Raw genomic sequence first — 20,532 nt, 5'->3', positions numbered from 1 at the left:
GGGATCGTGTCGACCGACTGGGCTGTCCGGAGCTCGGCCCCCAGTCGGCCGTCAGCTCTCCGAGGGCAGGGATAGCGTCTGAACTCTCCCGAGCCCTCGGTCCAGTGACCCGCTAAGGGTGGGCGCCCCGTGGACGCCGCTGATGAGAATGGGCTCACCTCCTGCGGATCGTTCTCCAGTTTCAAACCATCCCCTCGTTTTTTGCATTTCCCTTCGAAAGAGAGAGACAGCAGTTAGGAGGCGGAGTGGAATCTCCAACGGGAACGTCCATCCCCCGGACACCGACTCCCTCTTCCCGTCTCCCGGAGACGACGCCGGCCCGGGGGTCTCGGATCGCTCTGGTGGGAGTACGACGACTCCGTCCCTCGGGGATTTGCACGGCAGGGCGGCGGAAGCCACGCCGAAACCCAAATCCCACCTCGGGCGCCAACGGCCACCTCCACTGGAGCAAGCGGCCGGCTGAGAGGAGACGAGAGCTGCCCCGCTTCTTTCCGCCCTGGCTCCTCCTGAACAGCAACACCCCGCGTTGACTCAGAGAGGCGGGATCTGTGACGTGCAAGACGGCCGATTCGCCCGCTACGGAAACGTTCGGGACGCGTCACCTCCCTCCTCCCAAATCTCCGGTGGTTGCCCGTCCACCTCCGTGTCGAACAAAAACTCCTATCGTCTTCCAAGCCGTCCATCCCCTTGCCCCCTCACCTCGCCTCCCTCCTCTCCTCCTCCATCCCAGCCCGCACACTCCGCCCCTCCGCTGCCGCTAACCCGCTCCCCGGGCCTCCTTCTCGCCTGTCCCGTCGCCGACCCCTGGCCCACGTCCCACCTCCGGCCCGGAACGCCCCCCTCCTTCAAATCCGCCAGACGGCGACTCCCCCCCCCCTTCAGAGCCCTACCGAAGGAGCGCCTCCTCCCAGAGGCCTTCCCGGACTAAGCCCCACTTTTCCTCGGCTCCCGTCCCCTTCCACGTCACCCCGACTCGCTCCCCTTGCTCTTCCTCCCTCCCCCACAGCACTTACGTATACATTCCTCTAACCCTAATTCTATTTATTTATATCGATGCCTGCTTTACTCGTATTGATGTCTGTCTCCCCCGACCCCAGACTGTGAGCCCGTTGCGGGCAGGGATTGTCTCTCTCTATTTCTGTTCTGTACTTTCCAAACGCTTAGTACAGTGCTCTGCACACGGTAAGCGCTCAACAGATACGATCGATCGACTGAATGATGCACACCCGAAGGACGCGAGGCGCAAGACTCCGGATCGGGTCTGACTGACCTAAAGCCCCGGACTGGGAAGACCTCGGCGAAGTCGTTTCTGGCTCTTTGTGGGGAAGGAACGTGTCTGTTTACTGTTACGCTGTCGTATTTTGCTCTCCCGAGCGCTGAGTAGGGGCTCTGCGCGTGCTAAGCGCTCAATAAATACAGATGAATGAATATAAACGTGGCGGGCTGTCAGTCCCGTTTTTCAGCAGGGGGGAGGCAGGGCTGCTAAGTGTTTAGTACAGGGCTTTGCACTCAGTAAGCACTCAATAAATACCACCAATCAACCGGCTGATTTAGGGGGCTCGAGCGCCGACGAACAATCCTCCGGTGAACCCCTAGGAATTGGAATTTATAACTGAGTTACTCTGCATTTAGGACCTTGGGGGCATAACAGACGTCGCCTATGGCTGCTTCCCTCTGAGCTTTCTGGGGAAATCTTCTGGAGCTCGAGTTTATCGCCACGGAAAAGCTCCGGTTCTCGCTAACAGCCAACAGTGGGGTGGAAATACCCACTCGATAACGACAACCCTCATCATTATTACTATTGTGGGATTTGTTCACCGCTTACTATGTACCCTCCACAGTACTGAGCGCCGGGGTAAATCCCAGGTCGTCCGGTCGGACGCAGGATGGGGCTCACAGTCTTCATCCCCATTTTACAGATGAGGTAACTGAGGTCCAGAGATATTAAATGACCCGCCCAGAGCACTCACGGGGCGGAACCGGGATTAGAAACCCCGTCCTCTGCCTCCCAGGCCCGGGCTCTCGCCGCCAGGCCACGCTCCTTCCCGCTCTGCTGTGTGATCTCGGGCAAGTCACTTCATTCATTCCTTCAGTCGTATTTACTGAGCCCTGACTGGGCGCAGAGCACTGTGCTAAACCCTTGGAAAGTACAATCTGGCAACAGGTAGAGACAATCCCTACGCGACAACGGGCTCACGGTCAAGAAGGCGGGGAGACCGACAACCCGACCAGACCAGTGGACAGGCGTCAAGAGCCTCGCTGTAAATAGAACGACAGATCTATACACGTCACGAATAAAAGAAATAGAATAATAAATACGTCCACATATTTACACAAGCGATGTGAGGCGGGGAGGGGGGTAGAGCCGAGGGAGGGAGTCGGGGCGGGAAGTGGGGGGTCGGTCTGGGCAGGCCTCCTGGAGGAGGTGAGCTTTCAGTAGGGCTTCAAAGGGGGGGAAACCCCCTTGAGCCTCAGTCTCCCCATCTGTAACAAGGGGATTCAATCTTCCTCCCTCCCACGGACCGCCATCCCCACGTGGGACAGGGACCGGGTCCGACCTGACGGTCTTGGATCTCCCCCAGCGCTCGGTACAGCGGAGGGTTCACACGAAGCGATTAACTAACACCCCGGTTAACAGTGACCCATTTGAGCTGTTCTGACTCGAGGCGGCACCGGGACTAGACGAGAGACACGTTCAAGCGTGTTGCGAGCGGGGGACGGCCCCGCCCTCTCCGCGCGCTTAGTACAGCGTTCTGCACAGAGTAAGTGCTCAGTCGATACCACCGATCGATCGATGAAGTTCGTTCAGATTTGGGAAATGGTATCCGTTGGGCGCTCACTAGGTGCCCGGCCCTGTAGCGGATACAGCCCGGGCCTGGAAATCAAAGGGCCATGGGTTCTCATCCTGGCTCTGCCACGTGTCTGCAAGTCATATCGCTTCCTCTGCGCCTCAGTCATGTCACCTGTCAAATGGGGATCAAGACCGCGAGCCCCACGCGGGACCGGGACCGTGTCCGACCCGATCGGCTAGCAGCCGCCCCGGCGACGGGTACCGAGCCCGCAACGCGGTAAGAGCTTAAAAAATACCGTCATTATCATCGTCATTACGTCAAGGCTAGAAAAGCCGGGTTAAATCCACGTGAAGACCGGGCCGTTCCTTCAGCCCGTCGCCACGGGGCCCGGAGAGGCCCAGGGCAGCCGCGGCGGCCGCCGGGTGAGCCTTCGGACCAAGGCCCAGGAGGCAGAGGGACGGCTTCGCCGCCGCCGGCCAGCCGCGGAACCTCGAAGGTGGGCCTCTTACGGCAGCCTGAGACAAAAACCCTGGCGGGGAGGGGGGCGGAGGGAGGCGGGCACCGGCGTCGCCAGCTGGCAGGGCTTGCGGAACAACATTCATCGGAAAGGGAGAAGTCGGAGCCAGCCATCACTGTCCTCGGCAAGGAGCTGGGAGGTGGGGACCACCCTGGCGTTCTTGAACCTCCGGGCAGCAATTACGATCCCGCGCGACGACAAATCTGCCACGCGCGCGCACACACACACCCGGGTGCTCGTCGAAACACTGTGCTGCGAGGAATTTGGCGTGAACGGTCCCCACCCCCGGAGTAATAACTTCCATACCGCGCTGCAAGGAGCTTGTCTTCTCGCTCTCACGCACACACGAGGGCTAATTAAGATACGGTGCTGAAAGGAGCCTGTCACGAACATACGCAGGCGGGAGAAGCTCGCCTTACAAACGTGCGCGGGCACACACCAAGGCATATACGCACCCAGTACTAATTACAATATCACACTGCAAGAAGTCTGTCGTGAGCACGCACCGGGGGGACGGTGATTAAAACGCGGGGCCGCAAGGAGTTCATCACGCGTACGCACGCGCACACGCGAACCCTATTAAAACGGGCCGGAAGATAACACGAACACACACGCCGGCGAGCTGATTCAAATCCCGCGCTGCCAGAAATCCGAGACACACCCACGCGCGGCCCCGCGTTTTCGGCGCTGCCCAGAGTGGGTCTCCCGAGCGTGGACGGCGTCGGAGTGATCGGACGTGTTCTTCGTTTGCAAGAAGGGAAGAGGACGCGCGTGTTTTACACTACTCGGGGTGGCACCTCGCGCTCAAGGGAGAGGTCCCGCAGGCGGTCGGCGCTCCGTAAATACCACGGATCGACCTGCCGCTCGCTGTTTCGCGTGAGGTCTTACGACGGCGGGCAGCTGTTAAGATCGCCTACCACGTAAGGTCCCGGAGAAGAGGATTAAAACCAGCACCGGATCTTACGCGGTACCACAGCGCACGCGAACTCAAAGTTGCACTACTGTAAGCCTAGGGTCTAAGACTAAGAGAAATCTCACCCAGAGTGTCACCCGGGAGGCATTTTTGGCCTGAACGTGAGAGAAAACAATAACGAAATGAGACACGGAGACAAGAGAACCAATGACAAAGTGTGAAATGATTTCTTTCTCTTTTTAAATGGGATCTGTTAAGCGCCTCCCGTGTGCCAAGCACTGCTCTAAGCACTGGAGTAGATTCAAGCTAACCAGCTGGGACGCTGTCCACGTCCCACATGGGGTTCTCGGTCTTAATCTCCATTTTACGGCGCTTGAAAAACAGCATTATCATTATTATCTCAGGTGCGAAAACGGACAGTCGGCTTCCTTTCCTGCTGCCGCGCCTGCCGGGAGGCGGGGGGGCCACGTAGACCCGCGGGGCGCTACGGCTTCCGGGGAAACCGGGATCGGGCCACGAGACGAGGGGGCGACCTCGGAGAGGCAGGCGGCCCGGTGACCCCTCTCCAAGCCCCCGTCGTCGCTGGAGTCAACGGGCAACGGTCCCGCCTCACCTCAGGCCTCTGTGGCGTGGCCCGGTGGCTAGTGCCCGGGAGCCAGAGGACCCGGGTGCTTCAACCCGGCTCTGCCACGCGTCTGCCGCTGCGGGATCTTGGGCAAGTCACTTCGCTTCGCTGGGCCTCAGTTACCTCATCTGTAAAATGGGGATTAAGACTGGGAGTCCTATGCGGGAAAGGGACTGTGTCCAATCCAATTGTCTTTAGGTAATTAATACTACTTAACATAATCTTATGAATAAGATAATACCCACCCCCAGCGCTCAGTGCATTTTCTGACACATAACAAGCAAAAAAATACCGTTACCGGTATTAACGTTCCCTTTCTCGGAAATCTCGGAAACGATTTCCTCCCGTTGCGAGAACTTCTATGTTGGTATTTGTTAAGCGCTTACTACGTGCAGAGCACTGTTCTAAGTGCTGGGCTAGATACATGTAATCAGGTTGTCCCACGTGAGGCTCACGGTTAATCCCCATTTTACAGATGAAGTAACTGAGGCACAGAGAAGTTAAGTGACTTGCCCACAGTCACACGGCTGACAGGTGGCAGAGCCGGGATTTGAACCCACGACCTCTGACTCCGAAGCCCAGGCCCCTTCCACCGAGCCACGCTGCTTCTCTTAAGAACTTAAGACTGTGAGCCCCGTGCGGGACGGGAACCGTGCCGAACTAACTCATTTCTACCTACCCCAGCGTTTAGAACAGTGCTCGACACATAGAAGGCGTACCGTAAAAAACCAGGCAGAGAGCCAAGCCCTCTTCTGAGCCAGGGGCCACTCGTTGGGGTCCCCATTGCCTCCCGAGATATTCCGGAATCACACCCCAGAAATACGCGCAGGAAAATCAATTATTCCGGCTTCCGGTGTCAGACTTCTAGACCGTCACTCTGGATAGACGTCTGCCTCCCTGACGGCTTTTATTTTTGGGGGGAAAAGAGGATCAAAAAGAACTTCTCAAAAGCACACTTAAAGGGAATCCTGCGAGCACAACGGCAAGTATTTTCCATCATTTGTCTAAGCGTACGCAACAGATTCTTAGGACGCACTCCGGGGGCAGGTTGAGGCATTGAGAAATCACCCAAAGGTGCCGACGGAGCTCTTACTAAGCGCCCGGAACACTCTACTAAGCGCCCGGGACAGAACGACAGAGAAGCAGCGTGGCTGAGTGGAAAGAGCCCGCGCTTGAGAGTCAGAGGTCGTGGATTCTAATCCTGCCTCCGCCACTTGTCTGCCGTGTGGCCTTGGTAAGTGACTTACCCACCTGGGCCTCGGTTACCACGTCGGCAAAATGGGGATTAAAAGTGCGAGCCCCACGTGGGACAACCTGCTCGGCCTGTATCTACCCCAGCGCTCAGAACAGTGCTTGGCACAGAGGAGGCGCCTAACGAACCCCATCATCATTAACGGTAAAACAGAGTTGAAAGACCCACTCCCGGGTAACTGCGTATTCTCTCCCGGCGCTTAATAGCGGGCTCTGGCACCCGGGAAGTGCTTCATAAACCCCATATGGCAACGACCGCCGCTGGGCTCTGGACTTCTGAAATGATGACCATCACGGTAATGACAATTAATAATAATGTTAGATCGGAGAGGACAGGGACCGCGTCTAGCAGCTCTGTTTTAGTGTACTTACTCTCCCAAGCTCTGCACGTAGTCAGCGCTCAGTACATACCCCCGACTGACCGTATTAGCCAAAGACACCCACGGGATTCTACTGCACCCAAAAGGAGAAAACAACCAGGCTGTCCCGTACTGGACGCTCCCTGCGCTTAGCTCGGGGCTCGGCACACAGCAGGGGCTCAGCAAACAGCACCGCTGGCCGGATTCGAAGAAAAGGCAAGGATTCGTTCTCCCCGATTCGCGGGGGGGACCAGGCGGCCGATCCGGAGGAGGCCGCCGACGAGGCGGGAGCGCGCTTACCCTTGTCGACCACGTCCCAGACTTCGACCTTCACGATATCGTCGGTGGCTGAAAAAGGAAAGGAAGGTGACATCAGGAAGGCTCGCGAAGGGAACCTTTGGCACTGATGCCTCTGTAATAAAATTCAAGGCAATCGCCAGCAGCCGAAGAGGAGGCAGGAACTCAGAAAACGCCCCCCAAGACATTATTCTCCTTTCGTTTCTCCAGTCGACGGTGCGTTTTTGGTTTCGCGGAGTTTCGGTGCTCTGGACTGCAAGCTCCTCGAGGGCGGGGAACGGGTTTACTGACTCCGTTCCATCTTACTCTCCCCCAAGGGCTTCGTACAGTGCTCTGCACGCAGTAAGCGCTCAATAAATACCAGCTGAGAAGCAGCGCGGCCTAGGGGGAAGAGCCCTGGGAGTCAGAAGAGCTGGGTTCTTATCCCGGCTCCACCGCCTGTCTGCCGTGGTAAGTCGCTAACCCTCTGCGTGCCTCAGTTACCTCATCTGCAAAACGGGGATTAAAACCGCGAGCCCCACGTGGGACGGGGATTGGGTCCGATCTGATGATCCTGTATCTACCCCAGGGCTCAGAACAGCGCTTGGCAAGTGCTTAACAAATGCCATTAAAAAAAATCCGTAATTTATTTCCATTAATGCCTGTCCCCCCCCCCCCCACCCTTTAAGCTCCTCGTGGGTAGGGAACGTGCCTACCGTCTCTGCTATACTGTACTCTCCCAAGCGCCGAACGGATACCATTTTAAAAAAGGGGGGAAAAAAACGTTTTTTGGATAGTTCCAGCGCAGCAGCTACTAAACATTTAATAAGCCCGAACAAGGATCTAAGTCGAAAGCTAAATATCAGACTTGGATATGAGTATTTTCCGAAAGCCACTGGTGAATTACTTGGACTTTTATAAAGGTATTCACCAGGCAACTTCAAGGAAAGGGTAAAGTACAACGATACTTTATTGAGAAAATCGAAACTGTCAGGCCTGATATCCCTAAACTTTTGTCTCCTGGCCTTCCCCTGTCCCGCCCTCTTCCTGCTCATTCATTCGGTCGTATTTACTGAGCGTTTACCGTGTGCCGAACACGGTACTAAGCTCTTGAAAAGCGCAATACAGCGATAAAGACGGACCATCCCTGCCCGCAACGGGCTTACGGTCTAGAAGCGGGGAGACAGACGCCAAAACAAGTAAACAGGCAACGGGAGCATTAATTAAGAGAATTATAGATACATCTCAAAACAAGCAAACAGGCGTTACCATAAATAAACAGAATTATAGATATGCATATCTATACACAACTGGTTTTGGGGGGGGTGGCGGTAGAGCAAAGGGAGCGAGTCGGGGCGACGGGGAGCGGAGAAGCTGAGGAAAAGGGGGCTTCGAAGGCGGGGGGGCGGCGGGGAAGTGTGATAGGTGGATCTGGAGGCTCCTCCTTCAAACTCTCCCATCTTTCCCAGCAGTATCTCTAGAGGAGATCTCCTGCCCTCCCTAAAATCCCACTCCTTCCACCTGCGCATCCGACCCCACTCCTTCGCACTCTTATCAAAACCCTCTCCCCCTCCCTCCCTCCCTCCCTAACTGCCATCTTCAACCGCTCACTCTCCAAAGGCTTCTTCCCCACTGCTTTCAAACATGCCCATTCTTCCCCTACCCTAAAAACACCCTCCCTTGACCCACGGCCCCCTCCAGCTATCGCCCCATCTGCCTCCTCCCTTTCCTCTCCGAGCTTCTCGAGCCGATCGTCTACCCCCACGGTCTCAAGGTCCCCTCCTCCGATTCTCTCCCCGACCCCCCTCCTAGCTGACTTCCGTCCCCTTCGCTGCCCAGAAACCGCCCTCAAAGGTCACCAGTGATCGCCTCCTCGTCAAATCCAACGGCCTCTCCTCTATCCTCATCCACCTCGACCTCTCGGCCGCCGTCGACCGCCTCCTTCTCCTGGAAACGTTATCCGACCTTGGCTTCGCTGACTCTGTCCCCTCCTGGTTCTCCTCTTCTCTCTCTGGCCGCTGGCTCTCTTTTCCGGGCTACACTTCCGCCTCCCATTCCCAAACCGTGAACAGGAGGTTCGGTTCCGGGTCCCCCGCTGTTCTCCATCTCCATCCACTCCCTCGGAGAACTCATTCGCTCACACGGCTTCGACTCCCACCTCTACGCGGACGATACCCAAATCTCCACCACCGGCCCTGATCTCTCTCCCTCTCCCCAGCCTCGCATTTCCTCCTGCCTTCAAGACATCGCTTCTTGGATGAGCCGTCACCTCAGACTTTATATGTCCAAAACAGAACTCTGAACTCTGTCATTCCCCTGACTCTCCCATCACTGTAGACAGCACCACCACCCTTCCTGTCTTACATCCACCGGCATGACCCTTGACGCCTCGCTCTCGTTCGACCCACCTCTTCAAATCCACTACTAAACCCCGTTGATTCCACGTCCCCGACATCACTAAAATCCATCCCTTCCTCTCTATCCAAACCGCTACTAGGTGAATCCAAGCGTTTATCCTATCCCGCTTCGATTACCGCATCAGCCTCCTTGCTGACCTCCCTGCCGCCCGTCTCTCCCCACTCCAGTCCGCACTAAACTCCACAGCCCGGATCACTCTTCTACAGAAAAAATTCAGGCCACGTTTCGCCACTCCTCAAGAACCTCCGGTGGTTGCCCATCCACCTCTGCACCAAACGGAGATTCCTTATCGTCGGCCTTAAACAATAATACGTGTGGCATTTGTTATACAACCGACTGATATGTAGAAAAGGTCTCTCAAGATTAAAGATCGCAAACCAAGTCGGGAGCAGCGGCGTCGGCGGGTGACTGTTTTAAAGAGCCACCCGCTGCCTCTTGGCCCGGATTTCTGAATGCCACACGTGGCCGGCTTCGAAACGGACAATTCCCCAGCTCGGCCTGAAGGTTTGGATCCCGTGGACTTCCCGGTTAACGATGACCACTAACCGCTTCCAAAAGGTAAAAAAAAAAAAAGGTGGAAGAAAGAAGGCTGAAGGGATTACCCCACCGCTTTGAATCCGTCACGGAGCCTGCTCTGAAAAACGGATGCTCCGAAAAGCGACGTTTTACCTTACGATGGGCAGAACGTGAGCCCGTGGAGTGCTTGCTGGACTCACTCTGTGAGCCCCAGATGGATCAGATGGGGCAAAGTTCATGTCCCACGTGGGGCTCGCGGTCTTAATCCCCCCTTTGCTGATGAGGGAACTGCGGCCCAGGGAAGTGAAGCGACACGACCAAGGTCACGTGGCAGACAAGTGGCGGGGCCAGGATTAGAACCCAGGTCCCGCCGCTTCTCCGACGACAACTTCTTTTAACCGGCAATCTTTCTAGTGGAGCTGATCGTGAAGCGTGGTCCGTTTTACCTGAACCTCGAACGTGTTTCGTTTTTTAAACCATCTCTAGGCTTCTGGCGGCTTTTTTGGCCACTCCTTTTGACTTGTGTTTAAGGTTCACATTTTATCACTTGCGTTGCCTGACCGATTTGGAACCTCCCCACCTCGGATCGACTGCCGTTCACGCCCCATTTAATGACATCAAGCCCTCCCCCATAGGCTTCAACGTATTTTCCCGACTCCGGTACTTCCTCCTTCCTGTAATGGAGCCGGTCAGTGGTATTTACTGAGCCCTCACTGTGTGCACAGCACTGAGCACTAAGGAGGGTACAACAGAAGAGATTTTAGAGCAGTGGCTGTTGAAAGATCTGCTTTGGTGCCACTGTGGGCCGGAACTGTCTCTCTTTATCGCCCAATTCTACTTCCCAAGCGCTTAATATAGTGCTCTGCACACAGTAAGCGCTCAATAAATACCGATGAACGAATGGACAATAAACAGACGCATACTCCGCTCCGGAGCTTAGAGTCTGGGGTGGGTGGGGGGGACAGACGTTGATATAAATAAAAATAGGACTTAAATGCTGTGGGGCTGGGAGAGGGGGCGAATAACCCTCTAGACTGTGAGCTCATCGTGGGCAGGGGATGTGTCTGTTTATCGTTCCAGTGTCTTCTCCCAAGCGTTCAGTACAGTGGTTTGCACTCGGGAAGGTCTCAGTAAAAACGACTGAATGAATAAATGAATAAAGGAGGCAGGTCAGGGTGATGCAGAAGGGAGCGGGAGAAGAGGAGGGGAGGGTGCAGTCAAGGAAGCCCTCTTGGAGGAGCCGGGCCTTCAACGAGGCTCTGAAGGCGGGGACGATGATCGTCCCTCGGCACGCCCCTTGAGGGCAGAGATCGTGACCGCTTGACCCCCTCTCCTCCGCTGCGCTCACAGTAGACCGTAGTCACTCGTTCAGTCGTACTTATTAAGCGCTTACTGTGTGCAGAGCACTGTTCTAAGCGGTTGACCGTATGCACCTGGAGGCAGAGAGCGCGACTAACGGATTCTATCGCTTCACTTCTCTGGGCCTCAGTTCCCGCATCTGGAAAATGGGGATGGAGACTGTGAGCCCCACGTGGGACAGGGACTGTGTCCGACTCCATTTGCCTGTATCCACCCCAGCGCTTAGGACGCTGCCTGGCACAAAGTAAGGGCTTAACAAATACCATTTATTATTGTAATACAAGCAAATCAGGTCGGACACAGTCCACGTCCCACCCGGGACTCGCGGTCTTAACCCCAGTTTACGGACGAGAGAGTCACCCAACGTAGCGACTGGGAATTTCTTAGAAGCCTCTTTTCCCATCATTTATTCCTGAAACACCGCCCTCGGCCAACAGAGAGAAACAAAACCCTACCTGTCTGCCCATCTGGCGTCGGACCAAGCCCCGATACGGTGGGAGGGGAGGTTTCAACTCCCACAGATGAGTATGGTTCAAGTGATTTTCTTTTTCCCCGCCTTGTTTGGAGGGCACTTCCATTCGGAGAACACGACTATTCCCAGTCTGTTTGCTTTGCGTTTGTTTTGAAGAACTTTCCTCCCTGGGGAGTTTTTGGAAGAAGCCAGCTCGGAAAACTCGAGCTTTTCTGGGTAAAGAAACAGCTAAGGCCGATGAGAAAGACTCTGATCAACGCAAAATCCATCGGTAATGGGACCAATAGCAATAATGACGACGGCATCGGTTCAGAGCTTCCTAGGTGGCAAACACTGTAATAAGCGTTGCAGTAGATACGAGATTATCAGGTGGGGCACAGTCCCTGTCCCGCACGGGGCTCGCATTAAGGAGGAGGGAGAACAGGAATTGAATCTGCTGCCAAACTGCACATCCCAAACACTTAGTACAGTGCTCTCCACATAGTAAGCGCTCAAATACAATTGAATGAATGAATCCTCACTTTGACAGACAAGGAAACCGAGGCCCAGAGGAGTGAAGCGACTCGCCCGAGTCGACGGCAGAGTCGGGATTACAACCCGGACCCCCCGCCTCCCAGCCCGGGCCTGGGAGTCGGAAGGGCCTGGGTTCTAATCTCTGTTCTGCCACACGTCTGCTGTGTGACCCGGGGCAAGTCACTTCACTTCCCCGTGCCTTAGTTCCTTCATCTGTAAAATGAGGATTGAGACCGTGAGCTCCACGTGGGACAGGGACTCTGTCCACCCCGATTTGTTGGTATTTGTTAAGCGCTTACAGTGTGCAGAGCACTGTTCTAGGCGCTGGGGGAGATACAGGGTAATCAGGTTGTCCCACGTGAGGCTCACAGTTAATCCCCATTCTACAGACGAGGTAACTGAGGCACAGAGAAGTTAAGTGACTTGCCCACGGTCACACAGCTGACAAGTGGCAGAGCCGGGATTCAAACCCATGACCTCTCACTCCCGAGCCCGGGCTCTTGCCACTGAGCCACGCTGCTTCTGGCACATAGTAAATGCTTAACAAATACCGTTATTATTATTATTATTATTATTGTTTCCGCTAGGTCGTGCTGCTTCTAAAGACTGTGTACGTGTATACATCCATAATTCTCTTTATTTACATTAATGCCCGCTTGTTTTGACGTGTATATATCTCTAATTCGACGTACTTATATCGTGGCCCGTTTACTTGTTTTGACGTGCATAGATCTATAATTCTATTTATTTGTATCGATGCCTGTTTACTTGTTTTGACGTGCAGAGATCTATAATTCTATTTATTTATATCGATGCCTGTTTATTTGTTCTGATGTCTCCCCCCTTCCAGGCCGTAAGCCCGGTGTGGGCAGGGACCGTCGCTTTATTGCTGAATTGTACTTTCCAAAGCGCTTAGGACAGTGCTCTGCACCCAGTAAGCGCTCAGTAAATACGACTGACTGACCGAAGGACCCGCAGCATGAACCCGCCCCTCCAACGGTCGGTAGAAACACTTTAGCATTTGAGCCCCGTCTCCCCGGGATCCCGCCACCGCTTACTTTTATAGTTCCAGTGGATACTGGTGACCTGGATCTCTTGAGTGGGAATGTACTCCTCGATAAACGCCTTTCCTTGGAGTCGGTGCCACAGAGTGGTTTTTCCGGTGTTCCTGTCTCCTCGGATCACGATTTTCACTAGGAGGAGGAGGAGGGAGAGCGGGAAGAGGAGGAGTCGAAGGAGAAAGTCACAGAAGAGACAACACAGACTGGTTAGGTCGCACCGAAGGGAAAGTTTTTAACGCGATGATTTTCGTTTCCTCATCTGGAGCCTGCCACGGTAATACTGGCCCAAACCGTTGGTTTTCTCGCCCGCCATTCCGCACCAAGCTGCTGCCCCTGTGCCTCAACTTCAAGCCACGGGACACTTTAAGTCTCTCAAGTCTTCCTCTGTCTCTTTTTTTTAATCAACCAATGGAATTTACTGAGCGCTTACTGGACCGTACATTTGTTTTGATGTCCGTCTCCCCCGCCCCCCCCGCAGACTGTAAGCTCTTTGTGGGCAGGGATTGTCTCTCTCTATTCCTGTCCTGTACTTTACAAGCGCTTAGTCCAGTGTTCTGCACAGTCGATAAATAGGACCGAATGAATGAATGAATAACACACAACAACGCTCCGCTGTCTATATCTACATTTGTTTCTACGGCCGCGGTTCGCCTTTCCCACGTTCTTTAGGGCAGTGAGCGCCGGGGGAGAGCCCCAAGAATTCTTTTCCATTTCTGGTTCTAAAATGACCGAACGATAGCGGCAGTCTTCCGGTTACTCGCCGTCCGTCCTCGGTCCCGTCTACCAGGGAGACAGGCGGCTCTTACGTGGGAAATTTCATCAGAGCCTCGCGGCGGAATGCTTCCGATCCATCCTACTTTGGGGGGTGGAAAGAAATGAATGGGAAAGCACGTATCTGCCTGACCACTCTGCAGTGACGACCACCATCTCCAGCCTTCAGCGACCGGAGGATCTCGAAAGCGCCGCCGGAGGAAGCGAGGGACGGTATTTCTTTCCATCCGCCGGCCCCCACGGGATTAAACCTCAATTCTGGTCCGCCCGACCTCATTCCCACTTCACACGCCCTATTTCCATTTTCTCTCCGCAGGCCTAGCGCTTCGTTCCTTCTCTCCTTCCGAATCCCCCGAGCCTTCGCTGGCTCGGCCCACTCCAATGGGGGTCACTCTGGCGGCACCCAGAACTCAGAAAGGAAACAGATTCCGGGTCGCGAGCAGTTTAGAAATGGCAAGTTTGACGGGGATTTGAAAATCCCAACGCTCCGCTGGACCCGGCTTCGGCGAGTGACGGAACCAAAGCCGATCAAAATAACTCCGAGTTATTCGGACCGTTTAAGAGATAAGCAGTTTAACTCCACTCCCGCGACGGGGAGCTGAAACGTACTCGGTGAAAGGGGAAATGAAAATAAATACAGGCTGCGGCCTGTATTCTCCTTTACTTCGGAGAAAGCGAATCTACATGTCTCCGAAATATTCCACTCCCTATTAACGAAGCAGGAGTTACTATGGAGATCAGAGTTTTCCCGAAGGGGCGGGGGGAATGGAGGGGCACCATTTTATTACGGCGGGAAACCCCGACAAGGTGAAAATACTGCACTGAAAAGCCCTCCGGGTGCTGTTAGTAATACGGCCGAGCGATCGGTCCAAGAGCATTGGTATTTACCGAGCGCCTTCCGTGGACAGAGCACTGCGCTAAACATCTGGGAGAGTCCACGACAATCGGCACGCACGCTCCCCAGCCCTGACATCTTACGCTGGTCTCGGTCGTAACTACCGAGCGCCTACTCTGTGCAGAGCACTGTACTGAGCGCTTGGGAAGTACAATTCGGCAATGAAGAGAGACAATTCCTGTCCACACCGGGCTTAGGGTCCAGAAGGCGGGAGACGCACGTCGAAACAAATCCTCAAAACAAAGCTTCAACAGCCGCCGCTCTAAAATCTCTAACCAGCCTTTGCGGGGGAAGTCGGAGAAAGAACTTTCCATCCTGGTTTACTCCTTTTGAACCGAATAATTGATAACTGCGGTGCTTACTGTGTGCTAAGCGCTGGGGGGGGAGATCCAAGTTAATCAGGTCGGACACAGTCCCTCTACCACTCGGGTGGGGCTCACCGCCATAGTAGGAGAACGGGGAATGAATCCCCATTTTATATCTGAGGAAACTGAGGCCCGGAGAAATCAAGTGACCCGCCGAAGGTCACGCAATAAACGAGTCGGCGGAGCCGGGATTAGGACCCAGGTCCTCTGGCTCCCGGGCCCGTGCTCTTTCCCCTAGGTCGCACCGCTTCGGATAAGTAATAATAATAATCGGGCCATGCCGATTGATAGCAACGGTACTAATAACCGTGGCATTTGTTAAGCACTCACTACATGCCAAGCACTGGGGGAGATACACGATAATCCGGTCCCACCCGGGGCCGCCGGCCTAAATTCCCGCTAAGGCGACAGAGCGCCGTCCCGGCCTCTCCGCCCCAGGAGTGAGCGACCGCCCCGTTCGGCGATTCGTTCCGTCCGGGGAGCGGAAGCCTCAGCCGCGACCCCCCCGGCCCACGTCCCGCCTCGGGCCTGGGACGCCCTCCCTCCTCAAATCCCACAGACAATCACACTTCCCCCCCTTCCCAGCCGTCTCCTCCAAGAGGCCTTCCCGAAGCCCCCCCCCCCCCCCCCGCTCCCTCCCGCGTCGCCCCGACTCGCTCCCTTTATTCATCTCCCTCCCGTCCCAGCCCCGCACCACTCACGTCCATAGCTGTCATTCAGGGATCCCCATTCATTCGTTCGATCGTACTTACTGAGCTAAGCGCTCGGGAGAGGACGGTAAAATAAAGAGACCCATCCCCTGCCCTCGACGGGCTCACGGTCTAGAGAAGGAGACGGACGCCGAAGGAAACAGAGAAATAGACGACGGCTACGGGCGTAAGTGCGACGGGGCCGGGGAGGAGGATGAAAGAAGGGAGCAAGTCGGGGCAACGCGGAGGGAGTGGGAGAAGAGGAGAGGCGGGCTCAGTCAGGGAAGGCTTCTTGGAGGAGCAGGGGAGAGCAGTTATCCGTCGGCCCCGAGGAGGGAGGGCGGGCCGGGGGCGAGAGAGAGGAGCTGGAGGGACAGCGAGCGGGTGAGCGTTAGAAGAGCGAAGCGCGCGGGCCGGGTTGGAGTAGGAGAGTAGCCTCGTCTGCCTCCCCCTCTAGACCGTAAGCTCGTCGTGGGCAGGGAATGTGTCTGTTCTGGTGTCCTCGCCCGAGTGCCGAGTCCAGTGCTCCGCAGGCAGTAAGAGCTAAAGAAAGAAAAGCGGCGTTTGAGGGGGCGGGACCCCGTCGGGCCAGGCCCGGTGTCCTCTCCCCTCCCGTCCCTTCCCGACAGACACGTGGATCCGGAGGCCGGGCGCCACCGCGGCCTGCTGGGCTGCGAGGCCGGAGACCTGGGTTCCAGTCCCGACTCCGCCGCTGTGGGACACTGGGGCGGTCGCTCTCCGGGCCTCGGTTTCCTCATCCGTCAGAGGGGGGATTAAGTACCCGTTCTCCCTCCCCTCTGACTCTAAGCGCCGTGGGAACCAGTGGGGTTGAGCAGAAAAAGCATCGGGCCGCTCACCGGATCACCTGGGTGCTAGCTCCGCCACTTGCCTCGGGCAAGTCACTTCACTTCTCTGGGCCTCGGTTCCGTCATCTGGGAAATGGGGACTAATAATATAATAACGGCATTTGCTCAGCGCTTACTACGTGCCAAGCACCGTTCTAAGCGCTGGGGTAGATACAGGGTAATCAGATCGTCCCGTGTGGGGCTCCCGGTCTTTGCCCCCATTTTGCAGATGAGGGAGCGGAGGCCCAGAGAAGTGAAGTGACCTGGCCAGGGTCACCGAGCAGACAAGTGGCAGAACCGGGATGGGAACCCACGTCCTCCGACTCCCAAGCCCGGGCTCTCTCAGTGTTTTCTCCTAAGACGGCGAGCCCCACACGGGACAAGGACCGTGCCCGACTCCATTTGCCCGTATCCACCCCAATGCTTTCAAAAGTGCCTGGCACATAGTAAGCGCTTAACAAATACCACAATTATTATTATTATTATTATTAATTCCAGCTCCGCCCCTTGCCTGAGTGACCTCGGGGCAAGTCATTCAATCTCTCTGTGCCTCAGTTTCCTCATGTATAAAATGGGCCTTGTGAACCCCGAGTGGGACAGGGACTGGGTCTGATCTGGCTATATCTTGAAACCAATACTCTTATTATTATTAGAATTCAGAAGTTAAGATTGGCTCCACAAGCCTCTCCGTAGAGGACTACAGAAGGGAAGGGAGCCGTTAATTGGGAAGCGGGCCTGGGTGGTAACTGTCAGCTCCTTAAGGGACACTGCCAATTAACTCTCCTGACCTCTCCCGAACGCTTAATACGTACAGCGCCATGCCGTGCACAAAATAAGCGCTCAATAAATACCACTCATTAATTGGGCCGGCTTCCCCGGCTAGCTACTTGATAACAGAGGTCACGCCCACCAACTCGATCGTCCTCTCCCAGTAATAATAATAACGATGGCATCTGTTAAGCGCTTACTACGTGCCAAGCACTGTTCTGAGCGCCGGAGTAGATACAGGGCAATCAGGTCGTCCCACGTGGGGCTCCCGGTCTTCATCCCCATTTTCCAGACGGGGTCACTGAGGCACGGGGAAGCGAAGTGACTTGCCCAGCGTCTCACAGCAGACGGGCGGCGGAGCCGGGAATAATAAGAATAATGTTGGTGTTTGTTAAGTGCTGACTATGTGCAGAGCGCTGTTCTGAGCGCTGGGGTAGACACAGGGGAATCGGGTCGCCCCACGTGGGGCTCGCGGTCTGAATCCCCATTTTACAGATGAGGTAACTGAGGCACAGAGAAGTGAAGTGACTTGCCCACAGTCACACAGCTGACCAGTGGCAGAGCCGGGATTCGAACCCATGATCTCTGGCTCCGAAGCCCGGGCTCTTTCCACTGAGCCACGCTGAGCCACGCTGCTTCTCAACCCACGACCTCTGACTCCCGGGCCCGGGCTCTTCCCGCTAAGCCGAGTGCTCTGCACAGGGCTCGGCACGGAGTAAGTACACCGCGAGCTTCTCGAAAGGAAGGATCGTGCCTCCGAGCTCCGTCACCCTCTCCCAAGCGCTTAGCCCAGTGCTCCGCACGCAGCGAATGCTCAGGAAATCCCACTGACGAAAACAAGCACCGAGTAAAGGCTACTGATCGACCGCTCCCGTTTCCCCAGCCGGCTCTTCGAGAACGGGGATCGAGTCAACCGACTCGACGGCACCCTCCAAAGCGCTCAGTCCAGCGCTCGGCACGCAGACGGCGAGAAAGCACCCCGGGGGCCGGAAGCGTGCCCGCTAACGTTCGGGCCCCGTCGCCCCGCTCCTCAACAAACTCCAGTGGTTGCCCGTCCCTCCGCGTCGAACAAAAACTCCTCGGCGTCGGCTTTCAAGCTCTCCGTCCCCTCGCCCCCCGCCTACCTCACACCTCGCCGCTCTCCTCCTCCGACCCAGCCCGCGCACTCCGCTCCTCCAGTGCCAACCTTCTCACCGGGCCTCCATCCCGTCTATTTGGCCACGGGCCTCTCGCTCACGTCCCTCCTCCCATCCGACAGACCGTGACTCTCCTCCCCTTCAAAGCCTTATCGAAGGCCCATCTCCTCCAGGAAGCCTCCCCTGACTAAGCCCTCCTGCCCTCTTCTCCCTCCTGCCTCACCCAACCTCGCTCCCTTTATTCACCGGCCCCCCAAGCACTTATGTTCATTCCCGTCATTCATTCATTCCCGTCACTCCCCCGATGCATTCATTCAATAGTATTTATTAATGTTGGTATTCGTCAAGCGCTATGTGCAGAGCACTGTTCTAAGCGCTGGGGTAGACACGGGAATCAGCTTGTCCCACTCGAGGCTCACCGTTAATCCCCATTCTACAGATGAGGTAACAGACGGAGAGAAGTGAAAGGACTTGCCCAGGGTCATACAGCTGACAAGCGGGAGAGCGGGGATTCGAACGCATGACCTCTGACTCCCAAGCCCGGGTTCTTTCCACTGAGCCTCGCTGCTTCTTATTGAGCTCATTTATTGAGCGCTTACTACGTGCAGAGCACTGTACCAAGCCATCGTGGGGAGGGAATGTGTTTATTGTCATACTGTCCTCTCCCAAGCGCTCAGTGCACCCGGTAAGCGCTCAATAAATAGGACTGAATGAACACCGCCCTCCCCCAAGCGCTCAGTCCAGTGCTCAGCCCAGAGAATGAGAGCTCCTTGAGGGCAAGGATTGTGCCAACTGACTAAAGAAGCGGGGCTTAGCGGTAGGAACCCGAGTTTGGGAGTCCTAGGTCGTGGGTTCGAATCCCACCTCTGCGACCTCGGGCAAGTCACTTCCCTTCTCCGGGCCTCGGTGCCCTCATCCGTCAAATGGGGGTGAAGACTGGGAGCCCCACGGGGGAAGAGCTGATGACCTTGGCTCTCCCCCGGCGCTTAGGACACCGCTCGGCACATAGTAAGCGCTTACGAAATACCATCATCTTCACCCTCATCGGTGCGGCTCCGTGGAAAGAGCAAGGGCTTGGGAGGCTGAGGATGTGGGTTCAGTCGTTCGGTCGGTCATTCGGGCGCATTTCTTGAGCGCTTACTGTGTGCAGAGCACTGTTCTAAGCGCTTGGAAAGTACAACTGAGCAATAAAGGGGGATTACTATGTGCCCAGCCCCGTTCGAAGCGCTGGGAGGGTACCCCAGGAACGAGGGAATGAGGCGGTCCCACGTGGGGCTCCCCCCGGTCTTCACCCCCATTTGACGGATGAGGGAACCGAGGCCCAGGGAAGTGACCGGTCACAGTCGCCCAGCTGGCGGGCGGCGGGGTCGGGATTCGAACCCGCGACCTCGGCCTCCCAAGGGCGGGGTCCCGGCCCCGAGCGGCGCCGCTTCTCGGATCCGCAAGCCGGGAGGGGAGAAGGGAGGGCTGGGCGCGGCGGCGGCGGCGGCGGCGGCGGCGGCGACGACGACGACTCACTGTTGTACTGGACGCCCTTGGCGAACCTCCTCTGCAGGGCCCGGTTCATCGACTGGAGGCCGGCCGGGATGGGCCGCTCCCGCCCCGCCCCCGCCTCCGAACCCACCAGCTTCTTCAGCGCCGACAGCATCTTCGCGGCCGCCTCACAGCCCGCGGGCCATGGCCGCACGGACGGACGCGCGGACGGACGGACGGACGCGCGGAGGGGCGGGCGGGCGGGCGGGGCTCTGTCTGTCTATGGGTGGGTCCGTCGGTCGGTCGGTCGGTCGGTCGGTCGGTCGGTCGGTCGGTCGGTCGGGGTGTGGGCGCGGGCCCGGCCGCCCCCCGCGCTCCCTCAGCCGGCCGCCCGCGCCGCCATCTTGCAGCTCGCTCCGCCGCCCGGGGGGGGGCGGGGCCAGAGCCGATGGGGCGAGGCCTGATCCGATTGGCTGAGTCGGACCGAGGGGCGGGGCCAGGGCGACGGGCGGGGCCGC

The 20,532-nt window shown here is 56.6% G+C and overlaps 1 protein-coding gene across 1 annotated transcript in view; it reads right to left on the bottom strand.

The window, feature by feature from the left end:
• LOC100085132 (rab-like protein 6) overlaps window positions 1–20,248 on the bottom strand; it is a 54,220-nt gene extending 33,972 nt beyond the window's left edge. Inside the window, exons 1-4 of the mRNA XM_029054265.2 lie at window positions 20,060–20,248; window positions 13,070–13,204; window positions 6,758–6,805; window positions 159–211 (exon numbers count right to left, since the gene is read on the bottom strand). Of these exons, the coding sequence (XP_028910098.1) occupies window positions 159–211; window positions 6,758–6,805; window positions 13,070–13,204; window positions 20,060–20,189 (366 nt within the window). The 5' untranslated portion in view covers window positions 20,190–20,248. The remainder of the gene's footprint in view (window positions 1–158; window positions 212–6,757; window positions 6,806–13,069; window positions 13,205–20,059) is intronic.
• Between the last annotated feature and the right edge of the window lie 284 nt (window positions 20,249–20,532).

This window comes from Ornithorhynchus anatinus, chromosome X4 (genome assembly GCF_004115215.2).
Source record: "Ornithorhynchus anatinus isolate Pmale09 chromosome X4, mOrnAna1.pri.v4, whole genome shotgun sequence".
Classification (NCBI taxonomy): domain Eukaryota; kingdom Metazoa; phylum Chordata; class Mammalia; order Monotremata; family Ornithorhynchidae; genus Ornithorhynchus; species Ornithorhynchus anatinus.
This window is presented reverse-complemented; position numbering and strand designations above follow the sequence as displayed.